This window comes from Anabas testudineus, chromosome 3, assembly GCF_900324465.2.
Source record: "Anabas testudineus chromosome 3, fAnaTes1.2, whole genome shotgun sequence".
In the NCBI taxonomy this organism is placed as follows: domain Eukaryota; kingdom Metazoa; phylum Chordata; class Actinopteri; order Anabantiformes; family Anabantidae; genus Anabas; species Anabas testudineus.
In genome coordinates this window covers 5,750,278-5,767,575 of record NC_046612.1, presented here as the reverse complement: position 1 = coordinate 5,767,575, position 17,298 = coordinate 5,750,278, and the positions used below count along the sequence as shown (strand labels likewise).

At 40.3% G+C, this 17,298-nt stretch overlaps 1 protein-coding gene across 3 annotated transcripts; it reads right to left on the bottom strand.

Annotated features, from left to right (window-relative positions):
- Window positions 1–927: 927 nt before the first annotated feature.
- ppfibp2a (PPFIA binding protein 2a) lies at window positions 928–15,256 on the bottom strand. Of its 3 annotated transcripts, XM_026378829.2 has the most exons (21): window positions 15,174–15,256; window positions 13,536–13,622; window positions 12,550–12,663; window positions 10,662–10,793; window positions 8,261–8,353; window positions 7,290–7,401; window positions 6,518–6,579; window positions 5,769–5,847; window positions 5,548–5,672; window positions 5,390–5,463; window positions 5,244–5,304; window positions 4,892–5,030; window positions 3,923–4,064; window positions 3,637–3,765; window positions 3,297–3,447; window positions 3,053–3,164; window positions 2,718–2,806; window positions 2,487–2,609; window positions 2,127–2,252; window positions 1,820–2,008; window positions 928–1,729 (listed from the first exon to the last, which is right to left on the bottom strand). In XM_026378829.2, exons 1-21 carry the CDS (start codon window positions 15,219–15,221, stop codon window positions 1,508–1,510), a joined length of 2,409 nt encoding a protein of 802 aa, XP_026234614.1. In that variant the 5' UTR covers window positions 15,222–15,256; the 3' UTR covers window positions 928–1,507. The 3 variants fall into 3 exon arrangements, with proteins under 3 accessions (XP_026234614.1, XP_026234615.1, XP_026234617.1); XM_026378830.2 differs by lacking the exons at window positions 12,550–12,663; window positions 13,536–13,622; window positions 15,174–15,256 and adding an exon at window positions 11,723–11,907; XM_026378832.2 differs by lacking the exons at window positions 12,550–12,663; window positions 13,536–13,622; window positions 15,174–15,256 and adding an exon at window positions 10,907–10,926.
- Window positions 15,257–17,298: the final 2,042 nt, after the last annotated feature.

Here is a 17,298-nt window from a genome sequence, read left to right as displayed (position 1 = left end):
CACGGCAGCAGAATCCTAGTGGATTGTGGGTAGATGTAGGGCTGAAATTGATGAAAAACACCCCTAGACGATGTCATTTCCTGTTTCATTACAGCTCTCTGTTTGGAAAAATTAATATTTAAACCAAAAAATATGTTTGGGAAATACAATTTACTGGAAATGCATTACATTGCATTTACAATAGACGGGTGTTGAATTAAGTGGACGTTAGTTAAATGCATATCATGAGCAAATACAGCTCAGATAAAGGCAATTCGGCTGTGTTTCATTCAGCCTTGACAGATGCCTCATCACCACTTCTTTACACGGCTTATAACTTCATTCAAAAGAACGATCCAAATACTATAATCAAACATTAGATGCAGAGAGTCCAACTTAATTTCTGCATAGTATTGCACTCTCTGCATTTAATTTTTGGTTATTTTGAAAACTGCAAATACAATACAGCACGGCCTGGTGTCATTATATATAATAACTTGTATCGATGTGTTGCATAGTTACACTTTTATCTATAACTGAACATGAAAACTACCAAACACTGTTTTAGGGAAGTTGGCCATGTATCAAATTTAGTTTTTTTTAGTTACTATAAATGCTGTAAGTTATAACTTTATGAAACTTAAATTGTTAAATAGATTTTTAATACCTTTTGATTAAAGGTTTGAAACAAACAACATCATCCTTGTCAGCAACATTAAAGCATTTCAACGTCGGAGCTGGCGCAGACCAAAACTCCTGTATACTGTACAGTAGTGTGGTGCCTCGTACGTGCGTTTCACTTTTTTCATTCAAATATAGTGTGCTAATTTAGCTCAAATGTAAACATGATTAAAGTGTTCAGCACATAAAGGAATCAGGCAGTAGTACAATGTTTGCTTTGTAAATGTTGTGGTAAGGTATTTTCTTAAAAAAAATCCCAACAAGACAAAATGTTGATCTAATGTTTATTATATACTGCATTTTCACAATGACTGTATGAAACAAGGCAGCGTTTAGGTAGAGAATCCTGACGTATATCAACAAGCCTTATTTGAAAGTGCAGAACAGTACCTCTGTGGCATACCATCAAGAATCTAAATGAATTTTGAACATGAATAAGACGCGAAACATCTACACTGAAAATAGCTGGTGTTACTTATTACACTGTACAGTCAATCCTAATTTATAATATGAACTAAATCTACAGTTTTAGATACAAAAAGTTCAGTTAAATGCAGCGTTGAAGAGAAAACATAAGCTTTGGAATCCAACTGTATAAGGAATGCAGAGAGCAGCTTTCATAAAACATTTCACACAATGCCATTGTTCATTATCACTTTAGATGTGCATAGTTTGAGCAACATGTGGTAAAATATACATTAACAGCGATTAACTTAACCTGCTCAACACAACATATTTGCAGGCTGTCTAGGAACTCACCAACAGATGCGTCTTCGTTGCATTTCTGAATAAGAACTACAGCTGATTCAAAGCAGTCTCCTTGTGAGATTTTGGGGGTAAAGGGTAATTATTGTTTGGGGCTTTTAGTCTGAACCTTTGTCCCAGCCTGCTCCAGTTTCTTAGCTTGTCTCTCCAAGCTGGGGCTGAGGCCCCTGAGTGCTGCAGATGGCAATCGGGAAATTCCATTCACTGTCAGTGCTCCACTGTCTATTGGGCAGATATAGTCCGCAGATTCGTCAGGTTTTCTCTTTCTGAGGTGACTGAATTGGGTGAAGCCCAACTTCTTTGGCTGAAAACAAAGTTCAACCCAATAATAACTTATTTTGATGTCATTCATCAACTTGTATGGGACACTTGGATTCATACGTTGTGCTCTTACCTTTACTTTAGCAGTGGTAGTTAGGGGAACATGACCTGTGGCATTGCCATACTCTCGCTTCTCCTGCATGGCCTGAGGCCCCACCAGGGCAGAGAAAGCTGTGGCGAGGTGGCGACGGAGCAAAGTCTTCTGGGGAGGAATATTTAACAGCAGGGCCAAAGTCTCTGAGCTGAAACGAGGCTCCAGGATCTATGGAAAAGCATGTTGATAGCAGTTAACAACAGCAAATTTAGGCCTCTAATCGTGTAATGCTGGTATCACATGGAAATCTCGCAGACAGGGTCAAACTTCACAGTACAGTACTTACAATCAGCCCACCGTGAACACCACTGCCCCTCAGATTAGGAGCGTACTCGGCTAGATCCACTGCCCTTAGCCACTCCATCACACGATGGTTAGACCACTGCACGACGTCCGAGGGAGAGGGCTGCTTCTAAATATACAAGATGTGGGTACAATGGGGCTTAAATGGAAAAGAACAATGCTTTTTATTTGGAAGCACTCAGCAGCAGTCTGTCGCCATCTTGTGGGCAAATAGTGTGAGGACATATGATCACCATGTGGTAGTTCAGTAAAACACTTGAAGTCTCCTTGTGTTTAAATGTCTGTACTGTTTTGTGTTCTGTCAGATTTGAGTGTTAACCAGTCCTTCTCTAATTTGGTTTACCTCTTCTTCTGGCCTACGTCGAAGACAGTTGGGGTTGAACTTGTTGACATGAAGGACATGGATGGCACATTTAATACTGAGGTGATGTAGCTGGCTAGTAACCTTCAGGGTTAAGAGGTCATTCTGTGTGAACAGCAAAAGAACATCACTGAACATTAGTTTAATTCAAAGTATAGAAATTCACACTATTGTTTTATTTTATTTTCTAGATACATCTAGATGAAGTCTTACCACTGTGAGGTACTGTATCATTCGACCATCTACTCGAGCTTCATGGAACTGGTCTTTATACTGAGGCAAACCAATGTCATCCAACCAGCCTAAAACATGAACATATGAATTTAATTAATTCACTGAAGGCACATTTTAGTACAAATGCTACATTCTTTAAATATGAGCTGTTCAGAGTAAGTTAAGATACCGTTCCTGGTTTTACTGTAATAGCTACATTTAACATCTCTTTGTTTGGTTTGTGGTATAAAGAAAGTCCCTCTCACTATTTTTGGATTTGATTCAAGAAAGAACACAAAGCATTAGGAGTAGATGCATGTAGAAAAAAATCTTACGGGTAACCCAGATGTGGTCCAGTTCTGCTGATTTCTCTACAGTTTTACTGGTGAATGCCTTCAAAGCAAACTGCAGCTTTTTCCTGTGCAGTGGATTCTTCATGCCCATCTCCTGCAGTTAGAAAAAAACGTTCTTTTATCACAATAAAACTAGAGAGTGGAGTATGATTGATGCAATTTCCTTTTATTTCATTTCATTTGTCTGACATTTTAGTTTATCAGTTGTCCTGCATCATCCTCTGACCTTCTCAAAGTCCTGAGGTGTGGCAGCCAGCAGTGTCTGTCCATTGTCAACCCACTGTCTGGAGAGATTGACATACTGGCCCAGTCCGTAGTCCTCTAGCCAACCACACACCTGCTCTTTGGTCCACTGACTGAACGGAATATTCATATCACTGTCGAGAAGAAAGGAACATAATAGATAATAAATTAATTCATTAAGTATTTAAAATGGTTATTTTAAGAAAAAGTAAAATGCATAAATGATGCCTGCAGTACTTTTTAAACCAAATCAGTTTTGTTTGATGAGGTGAGAAAACAAAACCAGACATTTTTAAACCTGGTAGAGGCACGTTGAACTTTACCGTGCAGAATAATCAGATTCAGGGGTCCTCGTGAGTCTGGGTCCAGCTGTAGCACGTAGTCCTCCTCTTTTAAACTGACCAGCATCTGGATCTGCTGCTTGGAGCCCTCCAGATTGGGTTCTTCGAAGTCTATATGAACGAGAATAAACCATCAGGATAAAAATACCGGAAGCCTCTTTTATTCTTTAGATTTGGTACAATCAGTGTATATTCACTTTGTTTTGTGGCCTACTTCATCTCTCTTAAAGCATTGTTGGTGTAATAATGTACATTTCCCCACACTCACTTTCCCCAGAGTCTCTTGAAGCTCCTGTTATTCTTCATGTATTCTGGCGACCCCACAGTTCGCTGTCCAGGCTGTGTATTAGTCCCAGAATGAACAGAGGAACTATCACTTAAAGTGCTGTCATCACCTTTCTCCAGCTTACCTTTGAGAGAAAACCACAGTCAGTATAATACTACTTACACAAAAGTACAAAATTAAGTACAAATATAATTAGCTTTTTTTAGCTAGGATATGCTTCATTTTCATAGATGCAATAAAAGGATAATAATTTGAACAAAGACTTTGTGTAATTTATCAAAAAAGCCTTGTGATAATGACTTTGAAAAGATCAGATCTGTATGTATAGAATTAGTTTTTGTGAAATAAAAATCTTAATGGGAGACTAAAGCAGCCAAAAACCAAACAGAACTTAGGGCTAAATGGCACACATGTTGTGCGCTACCTTTTTACAGTGCTTTATTTGGCAGCACAGGTTACGGACCATTGAGTTCAGCAAATTGTTCATCAGTTAATGTCCCATGAAAAAGAAAGGGTTTAAGCTAAATTTTACAATGTGTGATCTTTACGATATGGGCTGCAGTCGGTGCCCATGTGACTGCAGAACTCTGCACAGTGAAATCAGGGTGGGTCTCGTGATGTTAAAACTGGTCAGTGAAGCTGAGGAAGGGTGGAGCTGTAATGAATGTGGTCGATCAGAGCAAGAGAGAGGGTGTGTGTGGTAAAAAACGTCTATCCCATGTCAAGAGTCTCTACAATTAGCTGTGATCAAAGGTGTAGTGGTCGTCGGGTTGAAAGAGTGGTTTGCTCCAAATATGAATGCTGCTTTTTGCACATGGGAATTACTGGTCTCACAGCTGTTCTGCAGTCAAAGTCCGATCCTTTTTCTGGGGTTATTACTGTGCACAATTAGTTATATGTTATATCATATATCACATCCTGTATAGCCCGAGTTAATATTTCTGGGTTTACTTTGGCTCGAGTCTCCATCCTTGCTCCCATCTGGAGCCTGCTGTTGCTGCATTTCACTACCGCTGTCTCTGATCCCGTTTTGCTCTGACAGAGAGGAATTCACAGGTAGCGTCTGACTTCTGATATCACCCAGACCACTCTAAATTAAACACACAGATGTCCATAGAAAAAACAAGAAATTTGAAGAAATCAACTGTAATTTTCTGTAATTTCAACGTATTAAACTGTTTTCAGTTCATGTCACATATAGTGCAGTCATTTAGCGAGGCAGGGATTCAGGGTTTATTATATACATTAAAATGTAAATATGTACTATTAACATAGAATAGATATGTATGATGTTAAAAAATACCTTTTGCAAAGTTCCGTTTGTTAGGTTATTCATGCTACTTGATAACGTCTGTGGTTCTGCTCTGAGAAGTTGAAAACACAATGATCTCAGTAAAATGCTACCAAGTGATAATAGAGTAAACAATCAACACACTGTAACTTCACTACCTGGAGTCCTGCAGACTTTCCTTCTGGACTGATGAAACTGATGTTTGGTGGGAGGAAGAGCTGTTTGTTGAAACCTGTAACAGATTCAATTCAAGTTAGAGAAACTAAGATTATATTCATACAACAAATTCAACAACAAACTGGTTGTTTCTACCAACTTCTGACTTAACATCCTCAGATTTTGAACTGGAAGAGTCAGTATTCTTCATCATTCCTTGTTCTTCTTCCTCACTGCTGCTTGATGGAGTTCTGCCATTTGACAATGAACGAACAGCAGATGGAGCTACAGGAACAAAACACACATTTCTGTTACGTCGGGAAGTGCAGTGTCTCTCATTGTGATGAAATGTTGTTGCTAAGGTCTGACAAAGCTGATTACCTTGCCTTGTGCTATGAGCTACCTCTCTGAATTGTCTGCACTGATTCAGGAGCAGAGTGAGCTCTTCAATGCGGCGGTCCTGCAGAAAATGGAGTAGATAGAAGATCAAGTTCAAGGAAGTTCAGGAAATGTTAAGACTGTCTACTTCAGTTTGTTACTAACCAACGTGCCACATGAACGTCTCTTTCACCATATGGCCTTTACATCAACATAGTGGATAGGGAGGGGATTGACACAGGCCTCGCTGGAAATCTTACTTGTGGTAACCAGCAGCGTGGAGGGTGTGTTTTTTTGAAGTGGTGCCCATGTCTGGTTTCGCGATGGTTCTCTTAATGTAGCTCGCTCCAAAATTAGGCTTGGCAGATCGAGGCCTACTTAAATGTGGCTTTGCCTGTAATGGCTCGCCTTGGGGTGTGTGTACGTGTGTGTCTTCACTAGTGTGCCACATATAGGGCTGTGTCTGTAAGTCTTTAAAGTCCAAGCTTCAATGGGAGGGGGAATACAAAAGCCCCTCTGTACTATAAAAGGTTGGAAGGCGGCACCTCTGAGAAAAGACAACATCTAAAAACAGTTACCTTCTGACCCTGCAAACAGCAGTGATGATAGTTCTATATACAGGCCAGTAAGAAACTCTGCATTATAGGAAACTGATGGCAACACACACACACGCTGTTCTAAACTGACTAATCACATACAGCTGTGCTGACCAGAAAGAGAAAGGATAGGTTTCCAGATTCCTGGGAACTTACCTTTTCATCGTTGGCAGCTACCAGTGATTTCATTCCCGTCCTGAGCCTCTGCAGTTCTTGATCTATATACAGTAGAGAAACCCCACAGGCAGCTGCTTAGTGTTTAGTAGTATGTGGTTATTTAGAAAGAAAGGAAAGGTAAATATGCATGCTAGCATGTTGTTGACATATTCCTCACAAGAGCGTCATGTATTTTTAGACTCAAACTTATTTCTTATTAAATCATAACTCTAGTTGTGTCAGATTTTATCTATTTGGGCCCAAACTCTCTAGACATTTCCTTTTGTAACAATTGGAGACATGTATTCAGAGTTGCCAGTGAGTGACAGTAATTATACTAAACAAGTAGCCCGGGGAAGTGTTTATGTATGACAGTCAAAATTAAGAACAAATAGGACATCATGCTTTCAGGAATTCATTAATATGATGAAGCAGCCAAATGGAGGAGAGGCGGTGCACATAGCCAGTTTGGAAGCCAGTTTGGAAGCCAGTTGGTGATTGTCAGATTTGCCCTTTAGAGCAATTAAATGTAATACAATAAAGAGGCATGTCTGGAGAAAGGAAGTAAATGAAAAGTCAAAAGAAGACATGCCCCATGTGTTTAAAAGAAGATTTATTAAGTACCCATGACGAGTCTGACTTTTTTTTTTTTTTTTTTTAAACCTGTTACTGCAAGTTAATGAATGCAAAAGGACTCTTTAACTGTGTCACCTATCAGGCCGGGTGACTCTGGCAGTGGGGCTCGATGTTTAAACCTGGGTGCTTTACTTACCTCTCTCTGAGCTCTCGGTGGATAGAGAAGGTCTGACCTGCAGCTGACTGTGCAAGCTTTCGATCTCAGCGTTCTTACTGTGCAGGAGCTGTTGAAGGCTGCTGATCTCTGCCTGTGGAGAAGAGCATGTAGTTCTAAACTAGTATAATGTACCAATATGCTCAAAAACATGTTTGTTTAATAAACACATACAGCTGAGAGCTCTTTCATATTTAAAAACACCATACACGTGCATCACCAGCAGATGTCTTAACTTAAAACTGTACATTGATGTTTTCCCCTACATTTATATATGTATAAAAAAACACCCACAACAAAGCACAGAAATGTTTCATTGCTGCGTTTCGAACACTAATTATTAGGCCACTACTGTTTAGTTTGTTTTGAAGTTATAGGAAAAAACAGATGGCAGTAAAATTAGATTTAGACTGATGTATTTGCCAGTGTGTTCTTTCTGTATGTGGTGTAGGAGAAAGTGGAAGGAAAATACACTTTTTCCTTCATATTTCAATTCTAATATAATCTGATACACAGACGGTTATTGCATTGAAAGGGAAAGACGTCAATCATGACAGCGAAACAGAGAGATGATGAAAAAACGGGTGTTAATGGGAGAACTAATCATTTTATCATGGAGGACAAATGGCAAGAGCAAGTAAAACAGCCCATGAAAGCCTAAGACGTTTATGACAAGGGATCATGCCAATGTATACAGGTTGGATATTTAAAAAGGACTATGCTGTTATTAAATGCATTTTCACAGTGCTGTAAAATAGGGATTCAATAGTTCTCATACTTGTTAGAAAAACAGAGAATGAGAGAGCATGTGCAAAACAGAATGACTCACTGGCTAAGACATCAGATTGGACATCATTTAGGAAACTTGAGTGGACAGTTAGCAGTGGAATTTGGGCTCTGATGGCGTATTGCAAAGTCTACACACCATTTAAGTCCAAACTTCTTTTTTTTACCTTTGTTGCTTTGAGTTTCTTCTCATACTGTAACTTCTGATCCTCCAGGAGCTCCACTTTGTCCTTGAGAATCCTGAGCTCCTTAAGTAAACCCTGAAACAGAATGGGCGAGATAAATTTCCCTGTTAATTTCAAGGCAACAGTTAAAAAGATTAAAGTTATTTCAGTAGCTTGTTTAATGTTGATATGACACTAGTCAATCTGTGCAATCTTGCATAAAATACAATATTAAATTACATGAAATGCATTAGTTGTGTCACACACTGAAGCATAACAGATACTGTAAGTATGATTAAGTTTGTTGTTCCTCTGGAAAAAGTTGCAAAGTGACAGAGAATTACTTTGGGTATTTGTTGAGTGAGTGTTTCATTTGCATCTAAACTTAAGGAGTACACAGGCACACAAAGGGGGGCAACCCATGCCTTTCACAACATTCAGTCATGCAGACAAGCTGTGCCTACACTTTCTCCTCCACAATGTTGCTGCTGCTCTGCTTCTGAATTGCCATCTTCCAGACTCTGTGTGTTCCCACCATGCCCCTCTGAAGCCTCTTCTAGGTTCTGCATCACCCCTAAGGTTCTGTCACAGGGTGACCCAGAGTCTGGGCCCTGACCCTCAGGGGACTCTGTGGAACATGCCACTGGAGAGCTGCTGTCTGCTGGGATCTCCAAGGCCTTTTTCTCCTGGATCTTGCTATTGATCTCCTTCTGAAACCTACACATCTGCTCCTGCAGCTCACTAATGAAATTCACTACAGTCTAACAGATTCAGCGGGGAAGAAAATAATGGAGAGAAATGTTGTTTCTGTGAATACATCATTACAGAAGTGACCTTTGAAATCAGTTGTTTTCTTCTATGTGATAAATGAAGTCATGTGATATTCAAAATCCTGAGATTGTAGAAGAGCTGCTGAGTCTGAATACATGAATGTATATTTATGGTATATGCTATAGCTCCTTTGTTGGTCCCATATACAGACACAGTGGGCCAGTTAGTCTCATCTCAACTAGATAAACACATTTGTTTTGTATTGTTCATAAAGCTGAATTACTTTGAAACCGTATTAACGTCATAAGGTACCATACTCATGAATTAATGCAAGTCCATTTTATGAAATGAATAGTTTGCACTAAAAAACAGTGGGGAAAAGATTTGCCATCTTTCAGACGTGACCTGTGCCTATGTTCCTTCAAAAAGAGCGTAAACAGCAGCCGAGATATGTTCGGACTGTGGACGGAGGAAGTCTCACTTGGGGTCCAGTACAGCGGATGTGACAGATGATATGCAATGCCTCCACAGCTAAATTTAACTATAAGCTTACTGGCTCCACAGCACAAACAGTGTGTGTGTGCTCACACATGTATTTGTGTGGACATGTTTGTGTAGTAGAGACAGCACGTGGTAGGCCAGTAAAATGTTTAACGCAGATTTATTTCCCCTATTCTCCTTAAGTCCAAGCAGCTGTTGGGTTCCACATGTCATCGATGTCATCTACAAAAACACCTATGAGTTTTCTTCATGCTTAGAAAAACAAATCAAATCTTTATAAACCATTAAAACATTCATTTCCTTTTTCTCCTGGTTTTGGAACATACTTTCATTTAGGAAGAAGTTCCTTCTTCAGAATGGCCTACTTAAATTTTACCCACCACCAAGAATAAAATCTCTGGGCTGAAGCCTTCACGCACTCAAATTAGACCATCCATCATACCAGCTCTGCTTTGCTTGAACTCTTTTAACCTGAGGACACAAAGGCTCTTTGACCAGCAGTGTTTAGACAGTAACATTACAGTATCCTGCATAGTAATAGTGCTGCTTTCCCTGCTTTCCCTTTTACTAAGTCATATGGTCACAGACTGGCCAGGATGTCTGCTGGTAACACATCAGTCTTAAGCAAATACATGATTCACTTTAAGCTGACAAAAAAATTTAAATCCTTTGGAGACTGTTTTTTTCCTGTAGACTATGCCCACGAACAACTCAGCCAGGATTTGGGTGAATGTTCCCCTCCATCCGTCCAGAAAGTGTTTATGGTCTTCCATAAAATCAGCAGCTGACTTCAAGGTTAGATCCATCAGCGCACAAGGCAGATTTTTGTGTGTACCCTCATCAGTCCTGGCAGAGTTAGGTGAAAATTTCCAAGGACTGAAGCAGTCTAAATGTTCCTGAGGATTTTAGCTGAACTGATTCCTCCATGCAAACAGTCCTCAGTGAAGCACATTTGCTAAACAAGAATATGCAGTTCGATTTCAAATTGATGGTTAGCTCAAATTTTGGTCCCACTGATTTTACCCAACAAGTAAATAAAAGTAAATAAGTTCTGGGACATAAAACAATCATATCGACATACTGTAAAAAAACTTTCTAACCACAAGGACATGGCATGTTTGGCTTTACCTACCTCTGCGTTGTGTTGCTTCTCAGCCCCGTGGGTCTGTCGTCCCTCCATGTCTGCCAGTTTCAGTTTCAGGTAGGACACCTCTCCCATAAGACTCAGTTTCTGGGTTTCCAGTGACGTCCTGTGCAGAAGCTCCTGTCATCAGCAGCATACAAGAGCATGGAAGAACACAAACAGACATGCAGATAAATGTAAACATACACACAGGAAGTGCATTATCCCTTCTGTGTTACACTGTGCTCACTTACTGAGCTGAGGCAACATCAAGAATGGGGCACAGCAAGCGACCAGTTCTGTAATGACAGTCTGGTTTCAGACGCTGTTTGAGTGGCTAAATATACACAACCCATGACCACTATTTATAATGGCTATTTCACTGCTTGCTGTACAGTCCTCAAAGTACACAGCAGAGGGAGGGTTTGGGGAGGATGGGGGAGTGGGTACCAAAAGCATTCAAAATATTTATAGGAAGAATATTAAAATAACAATGACAGGTGCTTTTTTCCTTTCAATATGAACTGCTGCCAGTCAGACCTGGTGCTGAGAGAAACTACAGGGCTGGCATACAACCCTGTGACTGGTCTGTCATCAGTGGCTGAGAGGTAAGCCAGGCTATGCAGGCAGATGTATTACTAATTTGGTTGATGCCACTGAAAGTCCAGAAATGAGCATCTGAGACAGGCTCAGTACAGTGAGTACCGTGTGGACACATCAGTTTAAAACTCTGGCTTTGCAGAATATCTGGGTTTCTTCTAATGTGCACATGGAAAATATTAGAACTTTGTCACCAGGAAGAGATTTACGGCTCAGATCCAAAGCCTCATAATGACCATGTCGCCAAGAAACCAGCCCTGGCTGCCCTTTGATACACTGCACACATACAGCATTTCACATAGAATTAGAGACTGTGCATTAAGCCAGGCTATGCAGGTGAATGTATTATTAATATTACACGTTGACAACTCATCAAATAGGTAAAGAGACATTCCCAGCAGTCATAATACAATTCTTCCTATAGGTCCCATTTGAATAAGAATGAGAGAGACATTTATTCTGTGTAATACCTTGTTCATCTTAATCCAGTGTCTGCCTTCAGCAAAAGAAGCATGAATACCTTTCCCTCATGGATTTAATGGTTTGTAGTTTCAGTAGATTAGAGGTTCATACATCCACTCGATTCAGTGTCCTTCGTACTGTTTAGCAAAGTCTCCGCTGTAGATGTGAAGCCACAGCAAACAACTAAAAGTTGTAGACACACACTTCTCTTAAAGGAGCACCACCCCTATGTTTTTTTCCCTCCCATCTCTCCACCTTTTTAAGCTGCAGTCCTCCCTCCTTAGTTTCCTCTTTCTCATTCCTTTTCTCTCCCTCCCCCCCCCCCTTACTTTGAGAGCGTGCAGTGACTCACACCTGGTGCTTACAGGTTGGGGATGTGGCTAATTGTGCTGTAATCACCTGCTTAGACAGACCAGTCTGGCCCCACATAAACCAGGGTTACACTCTGAGCCAGCCTGTCCTGGAATGAGTCTGAGTGTCCTAAATATTTAGGTTGTCAAGGTAATTTGCAGCCACATACACTGGAATCTTAGCAAGGAATTTAGTTGAACAAAGCACACATCACTGTGAGCTGAAACCCTACAGTTTATGAGAAAAAAAAGGTCTGTGGAAGAGGCATATTTAAATGATAGTTTTACCGTCTGGCCCCCTGTCACGGCATTAACTGGAATAACAATGTGGACATGAAATAATATAAAACGCCTGGAAGTCTCTTAGTGAAAGTCATAATTTCCTGACTTTGATCCAGTAACACTCAAAGTGTTCGGAAAGTCCAGGGTACAGTGAGATATTTTGTCTCAAGTCACCATGAAGTGAGGTCAGTAAAGCTGTGTACCTGCTGCAGCATCTCCTCTGTGGAGTTGAGTTTGTGCTGATGCTCCACCAGAGAACTCTCCAGATCGCTGATCTTCAACCCCTGAGCTTCCACCTGGTCTGTCAGCACACTCACCTGTGTGTGTTTAGGTGTGTGTGGACATAAAGATAGTACAGATGAGTTTGCTTTTTAATAATCTTACAGTTTTTCACACAAGCACAGTCCAAGTCTAGTAAAGTTAAGAGTTTCAGATGTTCAATATTACCACAGAGTTTCTCACAGTACATATTCATTAATGTCAGCTATAGTCACATAATTGCCCAACAGTGCAAACATTTGCTTTGGGAAGGATGAATGAATGATTCTTTGTGCCTCACTTTGCACTTGCAACACTTCAGTCGCTCAGCAGTTAAATGTAAATCTGCGGTGAAACTATTAAGGCCAAATAAAAGCTAATCACACGCTAAAAGACAGGTTCAACCGGCCAACTGGATCAGATTTTCAAAGGATTGCTTTATGTGAGGCCTGAAGAAACAAACAGGGCACCTGCTGTCGTACACACCTACATGCTTCAGTAAATGGTGGTGCTAGCCTCAACCTGTTTGAGATAAGCACTTGTTCGGCAGTACCGAGAACTACACACCTACACACGAGTACACAGAACAAGACAGTCAAGTGTTGTAACAAGACCAAACCCACTTTATAACGGTTGCTTCACTCAAAAGAAACTCACAATTACGCAACGTTAACACAATACTCTGTTCTACCTTTGCCCTTTCATTGTCCTTTCACTGTGTCACACTGTTGTGTGATATGGACACTGTTTAGGAGCTGTTTACAGTGTGCTGTGATCTGGATCCTTTTGTTTGAGTCAGTTGATTCACCTTTATCAGTGGATCTCCAGGCATGCTTAAAGATACATGTTTTACCCCTGATATACAGAAATAAAATTATTTTCTATTCAAAGATGCAGATTGAAGCACATCAGGAGGACTGACTAAACTCACCTGCAGAATTAGTGACTCTTTGTCTCCCTCCAGACGTGATAAGCGCTCCTGATAGGACTCACTGCTGCTGTTTGGATGAAGGTTCGCCTTCAGAAAAAGGGTCAATAAGTGCACTGTTAATACAGAACAGTTGACAGTGGGTCAAATTTGGTTTGATTTGGTTTGCAGTGTTGCAGTTGCTGCTACTAATGCACGTACACAAATGTAACTTAGTTCTCAGCTCTAACCTTCCTTTGCGTGTGTGTGTGTGTGTGTGTGGTAAAGTCCAAATCCTGTATTAAGAGTTGTGTACAACATTTTAGTCTGAGTGATTAGTGGAAACAAAAATGTTGTCAGAACTCTGAGCTGAACACTGCACATGTAGTCAGGAATATGTTATCAGTGCAAGAGAAGCAAAGTGCAACCATATGATCTCACATTTCTCAACCACATTCATGGAATTGTTGTGTAGTTCAGTACCCATCATCAGAAGCCAGCCAGTGCTCAGTGGTTCAGAATAATTAAAAAATACAATTAGACTCTATGAATTCATTGTCCATATGTTTTCACTCTGTAATATTATACTTTACACTTTATGATACTTAGTAATTGCATATATGAAGTTGTATGTTATTTTAGATATTGTTTAACTTATAGTGTTCAATAGCATTGGTGTCCCACACAAGTCCCTCCTCTGGTCGACTTGATATTTTTCTCACTTTCTCACTGTATTTGACAGTTACACAACTTGAATTATGTGTTATAGTTCAATTACATCATCTGGTGTGCGTAATCATGTCTTGTCATCATTTTTGCAAACCTAAATTAATTTCCAAAGTCTTGGCCAAATGAGGGCTTCTTGACTAAAACTAATCTCCATTGAGGTTTAGGTCTAATGAGCAGCACTGGAAGTGATAGTATCAGTACTTGACTGACTTTTTGAGGCTGCATTTCTGCTTTTGTTAAACTGAAAAGGAAAATAAAGGGCAGTGGTGTTGTTGTACTGTGTAGCATATGTTTTATTTGTTGTATCTTGTTATTCTTTTACACTTTATTATAGTGCATTGCTAAATAGTATTATAATTATTAGTTATATATATGGAGTTAGTTGCAGATCAATCATCAACTAATAAGTAGTCTCTCATCCTTTTGCAAATTTGTGTAATGATTGTCTGGAATAAACCTCTATGAATCTAACAGTGAGTAAGAAGTAAATCCTAATGGAAGCAGCCAAAGGTATCAAGATGGTAGGAGCCCCTTACAGGTTCAATGGCAGGAAATGATCTCAGCTCTGTATGTTTATTCATTTTTCATTCTCAAACACTTTAACCTAATGACCAGCTTGGGGGACTTGTTATGCTTTCAACAATTCCCCCTTGTGTCACCGCTGCTGAACCATCTAGACTCATTTCACCCATTGTCACAATAAAGATTAAATTGCTTGAATACCTGTGTTAACTAGTTGCTTCCTTATTACATTAACTTTTCAGTCCATAAGGGTCTTGTATAACAGAACATGTTTTGCTTATTGTACAGCGGAAACAAGGCACATCTTACTCCCAAATGTTCTACTATAGGAACCATAAGCATGCAACAACACTGTGGAGTTGTTGTACTATGTGAAAATATGATTAGACATGCAAGAGGAAAATGTCTTACCTTTCTGAGCCAGGCAAAATGTTTGTAGAAATCAATATCATACTCCATTGTGCAGACCCATTGTACTGTAGACCTGGCTTTTAATGTTAAATACTACCAGAATTCAGCCAGTGCTACAAAGCACCAAGGAGGATGAACAGAGACCAAATTCCACAGCATGAAGCAGAAAATAGTTCTTAACTGTGCTGCACACTCTATCTCTCCTCTCTTTTTCACAGACCCTCCATATTGCAGTTGTAAAGCATGCAGAGAGGACGCTGGTCCGTGTGGTTTGGAGTCTGCACTGCCTGAGACTTTTAGAGCTCAGCCGAATAACTCAAACTATGCCAGTTGGCTTCACTCCCTTTCTGTCTTTTGTTCACTTTTTTCTACTTCTTTCTAACTCACTCTTTTTCTGTCTGATGCTTTTTCTCTCTCAAGCGCACTCTAACTGTTTTAATATTTACCACATCGCTTTATTTCTGCTGCACATCATGATCTCTTTCTGTCCTCCCTGTCTTTCTCCTGTACTCCTCTCTCTGTCTCTCTCCAGCTGGTTCTCCTGCTCTGTCTGAAGTACCTCGCCGTCAGGCAAATTTTGCAGGGTTTCCTAAAGGGGCACAGGGGAGAGGAAACTTTCTGCAGCACATGCTTGTCAGATGTGGTGCAGAGAAAGAAGTCAGTAAAGACAACGCAGATGGGAGGGAGGGGGCAGTGGAGGAGACTGGAGGGGAATGTGAGTGTAAAGCTGACTATATTAAATGTAAGTAGACGTAGAGTAGAAAAGGGGAATCTACTGGTAGTGGCTCACGTGGATCAGACAAACAAATAACTGTCGCAGAAAAAGAAGGATAGCAGTAATACAGGGGTATAAGAATAAAGGAAATGAGGGAGACTAGGGGTGCAACTGTTTGTACTTTAAAACAGGAGCTCTGGATCTCATTACCAGAGCAGTTTGCAGTAGATCCAGCTTCAACTTCTTAGCAGACAGGAAAAAGCCCTCCAGATGTTAATAACCAGGATCAAAGACCACCAAACAATGTAACTAGTAAAATCCATGGATTCTGTAGTAGCAGATGTTAAAGTACTATACTATATACATTATTTATTATATAAGTAACTAACAAAACCTATTCTTAAATAGTGGATTTTGGATCTTTCAAAGTGGGTTTCGGATTCTCACACTGGGTTTTATGACCTGCCATCCATCAATGTCTAAGTGTGGAAGACCTTCACACGTACATGAAGCAGTGCTCACCTCGGTTCTCTGCAGCCATTTTAGTATAATGTTTGCTGTGTCAGTGGAGACTTCTTTCCTCAGAGAGGTCTGTTCTTCTTCACTCCCCTGGCCCTCCAGCACTGCCCTGAGGGCTTCAGTCAGCTGAAGAGCCTTGAGGGCGGGGTCCACGGGTGGGGGAAGGGTCAGCTTCTGGGTACATTGTGAAGACTGGCAATCCTGGCTACCTAACTGCACAAGGGCACTGAACAGTCCTTCACCTATTTTGCCTGGAGGAGAGAACAACAGGAAATCAAAAGTACAGAGAAAAGTAGTCAAACTATGCCAGTCAGTGTCACACTCAGATAACATGATTATTCCAGCTTCATCAGTATTGAGAATACAGCTGACTGCACTTAGGGACATAAGAGACTGTCCAAGAATTTCCATATACTCTCTACCTTGTTCTTCTTGTTGTCTGTATCTGTCTGTACCTTGTTTACTTTGAACAGAACTGGACGTACTCTGTCCCATTCTTGAGAGTTACAAATTACCAGAAGCAAATTCCTTGTATGTGTATAGCACAGTTGACCAATAAAGCTGATTCTGATCTGCTTTTGATTAAAAGGTGACTGGAAGGCAAAAGTGTAATATGAATAGTTCCTGAAAGGACCTCAGGGGGGCACTATTGTGCTCCAGTTTACTTTACTGGATGCAAATAGCATCAAATGAGCTAGTACTGTACACGGTGGCTTCTGAAATCCACAAATTAGAGGTTCAACGTGTAGGCTACTGTAATAGTCATGTATAAACCACCAAAAGTGCTTCTCATGTGTGCTATAAGGTACAGTAATGCAGTCAGGACATAATGTGGATATGTGTAAATACACATACATTTTGACTGGCAGTGTGCCATTAGTAGCTGTTATC